At 43.3% G+C, this 16,557-nt stretch overlaps 1 protein-coding gene across 2 annotated transcripts in view; it reads left to right on the plus strand.

Moving 5' to 3' along the window:
- The first annotated feature begins 7,968 nt into the window (after positions 1 to 7,968).
- Positions 7,969 to 16,557, plus strand: part of Trpc4ap (transient receptor potential cation channel subfamily C member 4 associated protein) — a 66,289-nt gene continuing 57,700 nt past the window's right edge. For both annotated transcript variants that reach the window (XM_028775274.1, XM_028775275.1), the window contains exon 1: positions 7,969 to 8,208. In XM_028775274.1, coding sequence (XP_028631107.1) covers positions 8,041 to 8,208 — 168 coding nt within the window. In that variant the 5' untranslated portion in view covers positions 7,969 to 8,040. The remainder of the gene's footprint in view (positions 8,209 to 16,557) is intronic.

Genomic DNA, 16,557 nt, shown 5'->3' on the forward strand with positions numbered 1-16,557 from the left:
CCCTCTTTCTCTTCCCTCCTTCCCTCCCTCCCTCCCTCCCTTTCTCCTCCCTCTTTTCCTCCCTCCCTTCTTCTTTCCCTCCTTCCCTCCCTCTTTCCCTCTCCTCTCTCCCTTATACCTCCCCTCTCCATCCTCTCTTCCTCCTTCTATCCCTCCCCTCTCTCCCTCCTCTGTCCCTCCCTCCCTTTCTTCTTTTCCCCTTCCTCCCTCCCTTCCTCCTTCACTGCTCCCTTTTTCCTTTCCCACTTTCCACTCATCTTTATTTTATTTTTAGTATCTTTATTTTATGTGTATGAGTGTTTTGCCTGCACATATGTCTGTATACCACATATGTGCATGGTGTCCAGAAGAGGGCATGGCATCCCTGAGGATTGGAATTTTAGAGGTTGTGAGCCATCACATGGGTTCTGGAAATCAAATTTAGGCCCATCTGCAAGAGCAGTCAGTTCTCTTAACCCCTGAGCCATCTCTCCAGCACCCACATAGGAACACACAAAACAAAAGTAACTTGCCAATTTCTTTTTGCAAAAAGGGTGCACCAGAACCCAAACAGGGTTAGGGATTAGGCTGGCCAAGACAACCTCTATCTGTTTTCTCTAGCATAGGTAGTGAGTGTGTTCTATCCCATTGGTAAGAATTCAGCTTCACAATCAGACACAGTTGGCCCAATCAGAGCAAAGGGGGAGGTTCCGGCTAACCACTTTTGATAGGAAAAAATTCTCACCTTTGCAATTCGTTCAGGAGGTTGGATTGTCTTGGCGTTTTCCCTTGTTAGAGGTTTGCTTGCCGGCTTTCACGAAGAAAGAAGCAATGAAGACAGCAGGATGAGGCAGAGATGGCAAAGGCCCCAAAGCAATATGGTTGGCACTGCTGATTCCACCCCCTAGATGAAATGGGGACCTATCTAGAAGCCAGACACAAAGGGCCTTTTGTATCCCATGGTGTAGGTACTGACATATTTCCCATGTGCCAGGAAATAACCTCCCATGCACACTTTGGGAGCATCTCTAATTAATCTCGATGGGTCACTGTGGGACCGTGAAAGGATTGCCTGGTTTCTGGTGGAGCACTGGCTAGAGATGGCCAGAGACCCATGACGGCATACATTATACATTTCGCCAAGCTCCCAGACTCCAGGCTCCTGACATGCGGCCAAGACCTCCATTGATCTGCACCTTTCAGCCACATAGGGCTATGCCCCTACAGCCCCTCCCAAGGAGAGGTTTGTGTCACCCAGCACAGGTATCCACTTTCCGCCATGACAATAAACCTTTTAAAACCATGGACTTCCTGTGTCTTTGGGGCCTGCCGTGGAGAACCATGGAGGGGGCCTTGGACTATCGAGCTGCTGCTTAATCTCCCACTGAGGACTTCTCTACATCTCCCACCTGCATAGGCCACCAACTCAACCAAGCTAGCCGACCCAGCCAAGCGAGTGCTATAACCAAGAGTCTCTACCCACAGGGTGCTGCCAGAGCTCTTCCTTTCCTCCTCTAGGCGGTGGGCTGGTCTAGCCCATACACCCTCAGTCTCAGTTCTTCTGCGGCTCGCAATGGCATCTGGGAGCCCAAGGACAGAGACCACTGGCCTCTGGGTCAGCCAGCCTCGGCCTGGAGACCCCCCACTCAGGAACCCTGCTCCTGCGGGACTTCAGGCTGAGACCTCTCCATGCCTGGGTGGAGCTCTAGGGGCTTCTCACAGCCCAGAATCTGCCCAGCGCCACATGGAGTGAACTCAGTCAAATTCCTGTGCTTCTGCGGCCCTGAGCCACCGCAGATACGTGAGATCCACAACTCCGCCCAACAGGACCCACGCCCATGCTCAAGCTACAGCCCCATAGGTCACAAACAAGACGTGGGAATAGGAGGAGGACTTCCAGGGAAGATACAAGTTTTCACCAGAGAGTAGGGGGATGAGGAGGAACAGAGGGTGAAACAACTAAACACCATCAGAAATGTGTATGAAACGGGAATGAAAATTGAAGATGAGAGAAGGCATTTCATATTTTCATATAGTTCTCAAATGCTAGGTGGGAGTGATGGAGGGGACCTGAAAAAAAAGTGATCGGCAGAAGCGTATTGTCCTCAAATCAGAGCCACCTCTGCTCGGGAGTAGAGACGTGCACATGGTGTGTTTGTGTGTGGGGGTGGGGGGATAAAAGATTTCACCTGTAGATCAGCCCCCCTGTGGCCTCAAAATGTTAGATCCTGGTGGGGTTTGGTATGTGACTCCCCTTATCAGAAGCTCTGAAAGGTCTCAGTCTAGCCAAGTTTCCTGTCTGAAGTTTCCCAGTTCACTTAAGGCTTTTAGGTCATTAACCTTTCATCAAACATGGTCCTAATGTAAGGGTTATGACTCGGAGGGGAAAGGTATCCCTAAGAGAAGTGTTGCAGCTGAGGGGAAATATATCTTGACAGTCAAGACCAAGGAGTACCACAAAGCCACTCTGCACAACAAATCTTACACAAGAGATTTACTGGGAAAGACATTAGAAGGTGTTGGCCTATGTTTGGGCTGACAAGAAGCAGCAGGGAGGGCTGGAGAGATGGCTCAGAGGTTAAGAGCACCGGCAGCTCTTCCAGAAGTCCTGAGTTCAATTCCCAGCAACCACATGGTAGCTCATGACTACCTATAATGAGATCTGGTGCCCTCTTCTGACCTGCAGGCATACCCACATGCGGGCAGAACACTGTATCTATAATAAATAACTAAATCTTAAAGATAAAAGCAGCAGGGAACTGTCTGAGGCAAGCTTTATATAGAGTTTTGTGTGTATGTGTGTGTGTGTGTGTGTGTGTGTGTGTGTATCTCTTTCCAGGGTGAGGATTGGTGCGATTTCAAGTTCAGCAATTGATGGGTTTTCAAAACCCAGAAATGAGATCAGACTTTTACTCTATACCCCACCCAGTGTCTCCAGCATCACCTTCACTAGAGTAGTATTTTTTTTTTTTTTAAGAATGGATTTCACTGCGTAGCTCTGGCTTAGCTTCTTGAAACCTGAATCATAGATGTGATCCACATTAATTTCTTGGATATGATGTTTTCATGTTTATTGAAGCATGTGTTTATTCTGAAGATTAAAACACTGAAATTTTGAGGTGAAATCTCACAGTATCTATACATTTTTAACATGGCTTGGCAAAAAATAAATGGTTTGGGTCTGCAAGGTGGCTCAGTGAGTCAAAGAGCCTGCTGCCGAGTCTGAAGACATGACCTCCATCTCCTAGATTCACACGGTAGAAGGGGAGAACCAAGTTATCCCCTGACCTTCACACAGAAACCTAGGCGTGCGCACGCCCAAGCTCACACACATCCACGAGAAAAACAAGAGGTTTAGCAAAATGAACGTTCTTTATAAATATTTATCTACCTATGATAATATATGAAGATACATATTATGTGTTATATATCTCTATATCTATGTAGGAGAATATATACACACACATATATAAAAAGAGGGAAATAAAACATCATGTTAATAATGGGAGAATATATAAGCAAAGGATACATGGGTGCTCAGAATATAGTTTTTCAACCTTTCTGTAGATTTGAATTTTTTTTTTCCAAAAACACTGAGGAGAGAAAGTGAAAGGACTCGAGAGTAAAATGTTTGGCCAATGGTAAGTGCCCAGGAAAGGGAGGGTTTTAGACCCAGTGAAAGTTCTGTGAGAGCAGGGGCTTTTTGTTTTCTTTTTTCTTTTCTTTTTTTTTTTTTTTAGTTTTTCGAGACAGGGTTTCTCTGTGTAGTTCTGGCTGTCCTGGAACTCACTCTGTAGACCAGGCTGGCCTTGAACTCAGAAATCTGCCTGCCTCTGCCTCCCAAGTGCTGGGATTAAAGGCGTGTGCCACCACTGCCCTGCGCTTTTTGTTTTCTTAGCAAAGCATCTCCAGTCCCTGTGACAGCACCTGGCACATAAGGTGATAGAAATGTTTAAATCAACAAGTTACTGGGCCAGTGAGATGACTCCACAGATAAAGGCGCTTGCCACCAGACATGACATGAGTTCAAGACCCAGAACCCACAGGTGAAAGGAAAGAACAGGACCTCCCCCTACCCCTAATTGTTCTAAAGATTGAGAAATTGTGTTTTAGAAACAAAACATGAAACTTAGTGTCCAAAATGATGTCACAAGATGATACACAGTTACGCAGACAGTTATTGCTATGGTCTGAATATAATAATGTGATTTTTCTCTGATTATGACTTCCCCATGATTAAAAGAAAAATTATTCTTAAAAAATTGCCCTAGCCGGGCGGTGGTGGCACATACATTTAATCCCAGTACTTGGGAGGCAGAGGCAGGCGGATTTCTGAGTTCGAGAGTTCGAGGCTAGCCTGGTCTACAGAGTGAGTTCCAGGACAGCCAGGGCTACACAGAGAAACCCTGTCTCGAAAAAAAAAAAAAACAAAAAACAAAAACAAGAAACAAACAAACAAAAAAATTGCCCTAGATGCTGGGCAGTGGTGGTGCAGCACTTGAGAGGCAGAGGCGGGCGGATTTCTGAGTTCAAGGCCAGCCCGGTCTATAGAGTGAGTTCCAGGACAGCCCAGGCTATAAAGAGAAACCCTGTCTTGAAAAACCAAAACCAAAAAAAAAAAAAAATTGCCCTAGAAAAAACTCTGTATGCATAATTGAGATGATCATGGTAGTTAATTTAAGGAAGGTAATATTCTAGGAATAACAGCATCATATGTGATGACACCACTGGGCTTACTGCAAAAAATTAGTCAAGCTGAGAGTTTCCATTTTGTTTTGTTTTGTTTTGTTTTCAGTGTTGACCCAGGTCCACATCAACAGGCCCCTTGGCAGAAGGATGCTGCTCCCTCTGGTGGTGGGAAGCAGTTGGGAGAGGCTGACAGGAAACAGATAAATTACGCTCAGCCTTCACACAGGTTTCTAGAAACCTTTCTCCTTACTTCCTAGTATTATGGTGCCCTTAAAGAGTGAAATCAAGGTGAAGGGTGAAGGCTTTTTAAAAAGACGGATTTTTATTAGTTTTAAATGTATTTGAGTGTTCAGGGTATGTTCATGTGATTGCAGGTGGTGGTGGAGTCCAGAAGAGGAAGGCATCAAGTCCCCCTGGAGCTGGAGTGAGCCTCCCAGTGTAGGTGCTGGGAAGGAACTCAGGTTCTGGGCAGGAACAGTATGCACTTTTAATAGCTGGGCTGTCATTCTCCAGCCCCATTTGCTTGGCCCCTTATGTGTGGTTTTGTTTCCAACTTGGCTGCTTTTTTTTTTTTTTCTTGACTAATAGCTTTGGCTATGTCTTCTACAATCGCACTAACTAGAATGCTAATTCACTATAGTGCTAAAGGAGTGTTATCGAGTCAAAAGAAGTCCACATTACATATTGATGAAAAATTGCTTTCTGGAAAGTCGTCTCTCATCTCCAGCATTCTATTCTGGGGAAAACTAAGAAGACCTTTTCCCCCACATTTATTTGCCATCTTTTCCCTATGAATTGCCTATTCCTGCTCATCTATTAATTTTTAACATTTGTTTATTCTCTCTCCTTCCCCCTCTGTCTCTCTCTGTCTCTCTGTCTCTCTCTCTCTCTGTCTCTCTCTGTCTCTGTGTGTGTGTATGTGTCTATGTGTGTGTACACGCATTCATAGGAAGGAGTGCCATGGCACTTGTGTGGAGGTCAGAGGTTAACATTCGGGATGGGTTCTTTGCTTCCACCATTTTGATGAAACTCAGGTCTTCAGACTTGACAGCAAGTGCCTTTGCCCCTTGGGTCATTTCACTAGCTACCCCCAACTCCTCTTTCCACTGTGTGGTTTGACTTGTAGCAATCTTGTAGGTGTGGCTGTATCTGTTCAGTGATCCACTGATCAGCTGGAAACAAATTTTATCACTGGCTTTATTCTAGGTACTGGTCTGGGTACTGGAGATGGGTGTGGCAAAGTATTAAACAGATTGCACTGACCAGAGAGGTGCACAGAGTAATGGATTATATGGCAGACAGAGAACACAGGTGTCGAGAGCATAGGAAACAAAGCTTTCTATCTGTGCTCAAGGATTTCTCCACTGGAAAAAAAAAATCTCCTTTACAGCAGGATAAACTTCCTGTTTCTCAGTCTCCTCCAACAATCACAAGCACACAGGTTTTATTTGGTTCGTACAGATTTCATGACGGGACAATTTCACTGAAAAATGCAGTTTTATGGCTTTTATTTTATAAAGTTTTTTCTTTTTAAAAATTATTTCGGGGCTGGAGAGATGGCTCAGTGGTTAAGAGCACTGACTACACTTCCAGAGGTCCTGAGTTCAAATCCCAGCAACCACATGGTGGCTCACAACCATCTGCAATGAGATCTGATGCCCTCTTCTGGTGTGTCTGAAGACAGCTACAGTGTATTCATATAGAATAAATAAATAAATCGTTAAAAAATTATTTCTTTATTTTTGAAATTATTATGTAATTATATCATTTTTCTTCCCTTTCTTCCCTCCAAACCTCCCTCTTCTTGCTCTCTTTCAATAAAAATTTTTCTTACCTTTAAAAATTACATTTAAAGTGTGGTGTGTGTGTGTGTGTGAGAGAGAGAGAGAGAGAGAAAGAGAGAGAGAGAGAGAGAGAAATTGATTGATTGATTGATTAAAGGGAAGTTATTTGATTTGGAGGAATCATTTCTCTCCTTTCACCAATATGGGTTCAGGGGACCCAACAACTTAGGTCCTCAGTCTTAGCAGCCAGTGCCTCTACCCACTGACTCATCACAGCGGCTCTGCCCACTGACTCTTCTCTCCGGATGAGGTTTTTTTTTTTTTATCTTTGGATCGAACCCAGGGCCTTGCGCTTGCTAGGCAAGCGCTCTACCACTGAGCTAAATCCCCAACCCCTCCGGATGAGTTTTAAAGCAGACAGTGTAGCAGTGATCTGTCGGGGTGAGTAGGAACCACACCTTGTCAGTGAGCATGCCGATGACGCCACAGTCTAGTTTGCCTTAGCAGTGGGCATAAACGTCTGCTGTTGTTCCACTGCAATTATTCATTACATCATTTCCCTCTTTAAGGACTTCTGGTTTGGGCAACAAATTATCGACACTTTAGTTACAAGTAGCAAACTTCATAGTATATTAATTTGGCACACTCAAATTTGCTTCTTTGTGTTACAAGATTGCCTCCTAGAAGACAAAGTGGGGAGAGTCAGCACCACCCTGCTGCAGAGGTTTGTCCAAACCTGTGAATTCAGTTCTACTTGTCGGGAAGATTAGGGCAGTGTTCTACTTGATAGGGTATACAGTTTGCCAATCCTGTCTCCTTGCATTATCCATTGAATGTCATGGCTACTTAGACAATGACATTTTTTTTGTGTGGATTTGTTGTGGTCCTCTGAAATCGTCATTCCTTAACAGGGTCCTCTGCAGTTCTGCTTATCACCTCGCCCTCCACCTCACCATCTATTCAGTGTGAGGAGCACACCTGATGCCTTTAGAAACTATTGACATCTGTAAATGAAAAAAGAATTTTTTTTGCCATTTTCTTTGAATAAGCAATAGCACATTGATAGTCCTTTATGTATTATTTACATAAAACATTTGTTAATTATAATGAAATATTCGTTAACTGATCTGGCTCCCAGGGCCTAAATATTGAATGGACTGAGGGCTAGGGGTAAAGTGGTGACTTGGCTAAAGTCAGTTGTAAAAGGAAGGGAACATATGTCAAGTGTCAACTCTGGCCTAGGGCCTAGAACCGTTCCCTGGCCACTGGGCTGCATCATTTCCCATTAGACGAAAAATTTGAAAGCTTGTGCACATAATGACGGGTCTTCCACTTGGAGAAGCCTCGTAGAATTGCTGGAGGTGAGACGTGGCAAACAGGTGGTCCAGGAAGAGCAGCATCTCTGCTACCTGTCCCCCCTCGTCAAAGACTACAGTTCCCATAAGGCCTCGGGGCACGCACATCCCCTGCCACGCGGCTTGCACCTCCGCGTCAGTCCACTGGAGGCGATGTAGAGAGTCCTCCGCCGCCCCGTAGAAATCGACGCGGCTCCGGGACCGCTTGCTTCCTGTTTGTCGGACGAGGAGACATGGCGGCAGCGCCGGCAGCGGCTGGAGCTGGGGCCAGCCGGGGGAGGCGGTCGGCAGCGACCGCGGCAGCTTGGGGCGGCTGGGGAGGTCGGCCGCGGCCGGGTAACATCCTGCTGCAGCTGCGGCAGGGCCAGCTCACCGGCCGAGGCCTGGTCCGGGCGGTGCAGGTACGAGGCGGGCCCGGAGGGGCGGGGCGGGGCGGGCCAGGCTGGAGCTGGCCAGGGGCCGGGGAAGAGGCCTTTCCAGGCCGCTGCGGACTGGCCAGATCCCCCTTGGCTGGCCGCGGCGCTGTCCTGTGTGCGATCCAGACGCTGTCAGCCACGGTGGGACGGGGAGCAGTGGCCAGCTCAGAGGCCTGCAGGTCTGGGCCGAGTGGGGTCGAGCTGCTTGGGGTATTGATGGCGCGTATAAGCCCTGTGCCGAGTTTCTAGATCCTCATTTCCCTGCGCCACGTCTGCGTGTCTGGAGGACCTTGGCGAGTTGGCTTCATCTTCTACTGATCTCGTGTTTGCCCCTTGTAAGCAGGACGGGGTCCTCTTCACTGCAGCCCCCCCCCCCCCAAACGGTTTCCAAGCCTATCATAAATGTCATCTTCTCAGAGGCCTCAACGTTCCTCCTCCTTTTCTAAAGTAGGCCCCCGTTGTTAGTCTATCGGACCAGTTCGTTTTCTGTTGTACTATTTTCTTAGCCTGTAATTGCATATTTCTTTGTTGTCTGCCTTTTTCACGCCTGTATCCCACATTAGGCTGAGCTCCAACGGGTGCAGAAGACTGTTTTACTAGCGTAGGGATACATGCTTTGGGGAAGAACTTTGTTCAAAGCCCTATTCTCTTTCTTGCTTGGGCAAGTTACTTTTCAGGGTGGTAGTTTTCTTGTTTAATTCACCCTTTAAGGTTATTGTCAAATTCAGAGGAGATCGTTGTGTCAAGTGTTAGTGCATTTCAGGTGCGTATAAGGGCTGAAGGGTAATCAATTATTGTTATGTTTAATGCCTAGCTTATCATTACACCAATTGATGTCCAGTGTGGTGTTCTGATGTGTGTGTGTTGGGGTGTATAGGGCACAACCTTAGAATAAATAAAGCAGGATAAATGACTCCTCACTTTTTCTTCATTCTCCCAGGTGGTCCCAGAACTTCACACTTTGAAAACATTAGCTTAATTTCAAGATAGCTGTGTATATAGTTTTGAGGATTACATAAGAAACCAAACATTGTTGATGAGAGAGGGATGGGAATTAGGTGAGTGGATGAGAATGGGCATGAGATTTTTCTCAACATACCAATACATATTTAAAGGTAATTTTGATCCGTTTGAATGTTACTGAACAGATAAAGGTCTGTACTTGTGGAGGGTCACAAATGAAGGGGCACTTTGGGGTAGCTGTATTTTCCTGTAGAAACTGTAGATGAGTAGCCTTTTCTTCATTGTGTTTCTCTGCATCTGCCTTAAGAAGATGTGAGAAATATTTGCTCTGTCCTTGAAGCCAGAATACCTCACTGAGCCGAGTATGTCAGAACAGGCAGAAAAAGGATTGACTAACCTTTAATGATCACATGTTTTTGGATCAGTCAATGTACAGGCTGTTGACTTTTTTGAATAAGTGTTTACTTTTGAGACAGGCTCTCACTATGTAGATTTGACTGGCCTTGAAACTCAGAATATAGATGAGGCTGGCCTTGAACTTGTGGAGGTCCTCCTGCCTCTGCCCTCTTAGTGCTGGGATTATAGGTGTCTTCTACCACACCCAGCAGTCTTCAATAGTTTGAGCCATTTGTTGAATTCTTAACACAGATGAGGAAGCTGAGGTTTAGAAAGGTTAGGCAGTGTGATTCCTAACTTCCGTCCAGAGATCACTAAGAACAGTGAGCTAAAGAAATTCTTTAACATGCTGAATGAAACAGTTTAGGAGAATCATTTTCTTCCAATGGTGAAATGCTAGGAACTCTAGGGAGCTAGGTTAGAAGGTTACTAGACTATTCTTGGAGCCTGTTTTGGTCTCCATTGTGGTCCCCATTATTACTCTGTCAATCCCCGAAGTTTGTTTCTATTGCTTACCTTCTTAGCCTATAATTGCATATGTCTTTGGTAGTTTTATAAAGGTGTGGGAGCTATTTCAGAGGTTGGATTAGAACTCCTGTCTGCCAAATAATAATGATAAATGAAGCGGGGACCTTCACGTCTCATAGTTCCCTTTCTTTGTAGACTTCTTCAGGTTTTTTTTTCTCTGCTATGCTCCCCCTCTCCCGATATGTAGAATAAATTATTTTCTCACCCATATTTCCATAGCACAGTACGAATACTGGTTACGGCATATGGCAGAGTAGGGAAGTGCCAAGTTTTTAAAAAACTTTGGAGGGGGCGGTGGAGTGGGGAAGAAAACAGATTTATTAAGTGCACTGCAAGGGGCAGCAGGCTGGGCGGTAACAAGAGCACCACCTACCTAAAAATACCTTTTAAATAAAAAATACAGCAGCTCATCATCACAACTGTTGGAAACTATTGGAGCAGTAGTGTCTGCTAGTCTCACACTGATGCACACTACCAGATCTCTAGAACTTTCTCAGCTTATAAATCTGAAACTGTATATATCCTCTGAGTAACTCCTCAGGCCCCTCCCCAGCTGCCCACCCTTCTGCTTTGTCTTGCTGTGAGCTTTAGCAATGCCCTAAAGGTTTATCTGAGTGTTACCATATGGTAGGATTTCCTTGGGAAAGACTGGGTTTTGAAGTAAGAAGGGCCTGAGTTGAATCCTAGTTCCAGCCTGTTTTAGTCAGTGCCCCTGGGCTAAATCAGTCTTTTCAGATCCCAGTTTCATTACTTGTAAAATGGTAGTAATGACTTCTGTCCTGTGAGGTTGTTATGAATATCAGGTAAAACAATAGATCTAGAAATGTTACCTGTGTGCCAAATACTAGTTATTTGATAAATAGTTGCTCTTAGTTAGCAGTAATTAGACTGGACTTTTTGAGAGAGTGTCATAATTTTCTTTGTATCTGCAGAGCCTCAAACCATGTCAAGCACTTGATGGAAAGGGTTTAGGAAACTATTTGAGTTGTTATATTGTATCCCCAGTCTGTGTCTGTCTATAGTCACTCTCCAATAATCCCATGGCCTTCAAGAGTTCCAGAGTCAGGTCACCTGTGATTTGAAACCTGGCTCTGGTACATACTTCTTTTTTTGTTTTTTGTTTTTGTTTGTTTGTTTGTTTTTTGGTTTTTGGAGACAGGGTTTTTCTGTGTAGCCCTGGCTGTCCTGGAACTCACTCTGTAGACCAGGCTGGCCTCGAACTCAGAAATCCACCTGGCTCTGCCTCCCAGGTGTTGGGATTCAAGGCGTGCGCCACCACTGCCCGGCAGGTACATACTTCTTATTGTCTTTGGGAAAGTTATTTAATATCTGTTTCTTTATCAGTAAAATAGAGATCATCATAAGACCTAATCTCTTAAGATTATGATGAAGAACAATGAGTTTTTACAAGAAAACATTGAAAATAGTAGCTGAAATATAATGTGTGGGAAAAGGTTGCCTTTTATTATTTTAATGAATGCTCTATATTCTGATGGCCTTTAAGTCTATATTCCATTTCTGACTCTTTAGCTCCACATGGGTAGGTATTTCCAATCACCTGCTCCATGTAAACTCCCTCCCCGCTTTATTTTTTTTCTTCTGTAGGTACTGTTTGTTTTAGTCTTACTCTAACTAGGGTTTGAAACCTAATGATTTAAGTAAAAAAACTTTTTTTACTGGTAAGGGCAATTTGATACTGAGGACACCTTGGAAAACAGGTTTTCCCCGTATGACACCTGCCAGCTGGTACCTTCAGCTGATAACTCCAGCATTTGGGAAGCAGAGGCAGGAGGACTGTTGATTACTCAAAGGCCAAGTTGGTCTACATAGAGTTCTAGGCCATCCAGGATTTCATAGAGAGATCTTGACCTTCTTCCTTAGGTAGGGGAGAGGGAAGAGAGGGAAGAAGAAAGAACCTCCAGTATAACTAAAGTCCCAGAAGTGTATAAATAGTGTTAATTTCAGTGGATAGCTTTTGTACCCACAAACCCTAAGATGCACTCCTATTTGTATTGAAACCACACAAGCACCATTGAATAGGATACAAGTATTAAGTAGTTAATCTTTGTTTTTAGACTATCCTAACAATATATTTAATCTTTATTAATAACCCTTTGAAATGTCTGTTTGCCTGCACTTTGCTATTTTAAGATATTAGCTATCTTATGTTTAGAATTAAACGAAGAAGATATACATTTATTTTCAGAGAAATCTGCTTTTATTTTAAAAGGAAGGCAGTAAAGACAATAAAAATTGTGAATGTCTGGAAATATCATGTTGACTAAACAGGCTGACAGCATAGGGAACACGTTGTAAGAGATTATCACTCCTGTAAACTGTCAAACCACAAGTGCTTGAAGAGGAAAGCCCATGTGACACCTGCCACTAACTCAGCTGTGAGGATGTCAGAATGGTGGTGCTTTCATCACAGGGCTCGGCTACTTGCAAGGAAAACAAAGTAGAAGTGATTATTTTTATTTATTATATTTTGAGACAGGATCTCTTTGTGTAGCCCAGCTGGCCCCAGATAACCTCTAACTAATGGCACACCTCCTACCTCAGCCTTCAAAGTGCTCGGATTAATTATAGGCACAAGCTACCATGCCTGATGTACTTTATTTTGTTTTTTGTTTGGTTTGTTTGTTTGTTTGTTTTTTCAAAACAGGGTTTCTCTGTGTAGCCCTGCCTGTCCTGGAACTCACTCTGTAGACCAGGCTGGCCTCGAACTCAGAAATCCACCTGCCTCTGCCTCCCAAGTTCTGGGATTAAAGGCGTGCGCCACCACCGCCCGGCACCTGAAGTACTTTAAATAAATGTCTAGTAAGCCAATGTTTAGTAGTGAAGCTCTTTCTGAGGTTGAGTGTTTGGACTGTGGCTGGCTCTCTGGGAATCAGGAGGCTATTACAGACCACAGCAGTGCCCTGCTCTACTCTTCATTCTACCTCGGTTCTCCCAAGGTAACCGCTGTCCACAGTGTAGCTGTGACCATGCAGGAGAAAGACTCAAGAAGCCAGAGAGCCAGGATTTCTAACTAACTTGTTTCTTTCTGAAGCTGTTTCTTAACTTTCCAATTTGACGATATGTATTTTCCTCCTCATGTAAAAGATGAGCGTCTGTTTGTCACTTGTCTCTACTGTTCTCCCCGGATACCAATTCTGGTTGTGGGTATCAAGTAGTTATATTCTGCTGCTGATATAGAGCCATGTGTGTCTAGCAGTTACTGCCTTATACATTTTCCTTGATATTTAAAGTAGTCCTTTTGTTATTTTTAATTGATGTGCAAATGTATACATACATACATAGTAAAATTCACTTTTCTTCTTTTCATGCCAGAGATTAAGCTCAGGCCTCACATGTGCTGAACATGTGTTATGTACCGTTGAGAAACATTTTAGTGTATGATTCTGTGGGGCTTGACAGATGTATGTAGCCATGTGGTCACCACCGAAGCTAGACCCTAGAAAGTTCCTTATAGATCCCAGCTTATTTCCGTGATCATTCCTCTCTCTTCCTCCTTTTCCCTTCTGGAACCACACTGTATATGCTGTTCAGATCATTCATTACGGTGACTGACATCTCACAAAGCAGCTAAGGAGCGGATGGTTGTATTTTGGCTCTGGCTTCAGGAGTGTAGTCCACTGTGGAGAGGATGGCATGGTGGAGGGAGTCCATGGTGGGAGCACATGGCTGCAGAAAGGACGCAGATTGCTCTGACTGGAACCAACACAGGTGTTAACTTTCAAGAGACTCCCCAGTCTCCACTTGTACTATCTAGGTCAAAGGCCCAAGGGCCCCATAATCTTCCAAAATGCTCAAACATGAGCATGAGCATGGGGTACATTTTATATTCAAATGGTGATACCTCATAAAGACATGTCACATACCATGACAGCCTTCTGAATCTTTCCCTGCCAGAAAACTGCATCCTTTGACGTGTGTTCTGCTTTCTCTATATGCATAATTGACCCCAATTCTAAAACTTTGTGCTTTGTTTGGCTTTAAGTTTTCCAACCTCCTCTTCTTTGCTGGATTCTTGGAACTTCCCTTCATCAGATTCAGGGCATTGTACTGGTTTTTACTGACTTTTCTGTGTTTTAGACCTTGTTCCTAAATCTGTACCTACCTATCCTGGGAACACATTCTGTAGTAGACTCTAGGAAAGAACATACAAATGATAATATTTTTCATGTTTACATATTCAAAAATATCTTTTATTCTGGTACTTGTATATCAGGTCTCACATGTTTTTTTAAAATTGTAAATAATAATGTTCCATCTTTGAGCAAATACATTTTTAAGCCACATTTTGTTTTTAGATTCATTCCTGAAGATGGTGAAGCTATAGTCCATCTTCGTTTAGACCTGTTGTTCTATCAGTGGACGACAATGACGTCATTTTATTTTTGAGAAATAAAATGGATCTTTCTAGTTTGGAGACTATTATGAATAGTGGTGACATGGACACTTGATCATGTATTTTGTATGTATTTGTATCAACTGGAGGGTATAATTTTAGGGTTTTTGGATTTTTTTCCCCTTAGGTGTTTAATGGTATGTTCACTATCGGTTTAGTTTATGGTGAGTTAATGAAGTAAACTCCTTTTCAGAAGTTTATTGGCGAATTTTGGACACCCCCTTTTGTGAATTGTCTATTCAAATATTTTGTTAATTTTTGTTATTAATTTTCTTTCGGAAATTATTTTATGTGTATGAGAGTTTTACGTGTATGAACATCTCTATGTAGCATGTGCATGCCTGGTGCCCAAGGAAGTCAAAAGAGGGCATCAGATCCCATGTAATTGGCACTACAGATTATTGTGAGCCACCATGTGGGTGGTGGGAATTGAACCCGTGTCCTCTGGAAGGTCACCAGTGCTCTTAACCATTGAGCCATCTTTCCAGGCCCTGTTTTCATCTTTACTTAACTAGAAGTCTTTGACATTTTTTTTTTTTCTTGAAATAGGGTTTCATTATATCTAACCTGGAATTCTGTATGTAAACCAGACTAGCCTCAAACTCCTCCCAGAGATCCATCTGCCTCTATCTCCTGAATGCTGGGATTAAAGGCATGTACCACCACATCCAGCTGGATATATGCATCTTTTGAAGAGATGTCTTGCAGATACTTTCTTTCATTCTATGGCTCCTTTTTAATCTATAAAGATCTTTTGATGAACCAGTCATAGAAGAGACAGAAGCAGAAAGATCTTTGAGTTCAAGGTCAGCTTGTTCTCCATAGTTCTAGGCCAGCCAGTGTGCTACATAGTGAGACCCTTATCTCAAAAAACCACAGAAAGATCTGTTGGTAAATATGAAAGCTTAGTTTTATTATAGTTCATTCTATCACGTAAGTAATTTTTCCTGTTTTAAGAATTTCTGCCTATGCTCAAGGGCTTGAAGATTCAGAATATCTTCTGAAGTACATGGCTTTGCTTAGGCATTTAGCTGTGCATCGCACTGAGGTTGGCACATTTATGTTCATAAGTGATTATCTCTGCACATGTTCTTCTTTATTTACTTATTTGTGAGACAAATGTTGCCATGTAGCCCTTGCCAGCCTTGAACTCATGGCAGTCCTCTGGCTTCAGCCTGTTGAGTGCTAGGATTACCAATATGTGTCATCAGCCTGGCTCTCTGGTAGTGTTTTTTGCTTTGAGTTTCTTGCTGATGACAAGTTACGCCATCTTTTTTCTGGTGTGTGCTTTTGCATCGTGTATTATTTCCCAGTCTGTTATGTTCAGGCTTTCTTAAATGTTTCTCTGGTAGACAGCATAATATACTTTGTTTTTAAATTTTATTGAACTAATTGACATTTAGGGTTTTAAATATATTTAATATGATACTTGCTTTTCAAATGTCATATTGGTTCTGGCTCCTTATTGGCTCCATATTGACTCCTTATTGGGCTTCCTTAATATTATTTGTGTGTATGTCTGTGTGTACATGCATATTGCACATGTATGTGTGTGGGAGGGTGAGTGCAGATGCATTCATGCATAGTGTGTGTATGTAAGTCAGAAGACAACCTTGGGTGTCAATCTTCAGATGCCTTCTTTTTTATTTGAAGCATAGACTCTCATTGGCTTGACCACATAGCCAGGCTAGCTGGCCTGTGAGCTTCTAGGGATCTGTCTTATCCTTCTCCCATTGCTGAGGTTGCAGGTGTATTCCACCATGGCTGACTTTTTTTAATATGTGTCAGTTCTGGGGATCTAAACTCAGATCCTCATACTTGCAAGACAAGAGCTTTAGAGACCTATCTCCCCAGTCCTTGATGGATATATGTATGTTTGTTTCTTTTCTTTTCTTTTCTTTTCTTTTCTTTTCTTTTCTTTTCTTTTCTTTTCCTTTCCTTTCCTTTCCTTTCTTTTCTTCTCTCTCTCTTTCTTTCTTTCTTTCTTTCTTTCTTTCTTTCTTTCTTTCTTTCTTTCTTTCTTTCTTTCTTTC

This window comes from Grammomys surdaster, unplaced genomic scaffold (assembly GCF_004785775.1).
Source record: "Grammomys surdaster isolate TR1022 unplaced genomic scaffold, NIH_TR_1.0 254, whole genome shotgun sequence".
Lineage (NCBI taxonomy): Eukaryota > Metazoa > Chordata > Mammalia > Rodentia > Muridae > Grammomys > Grammomys surdaster.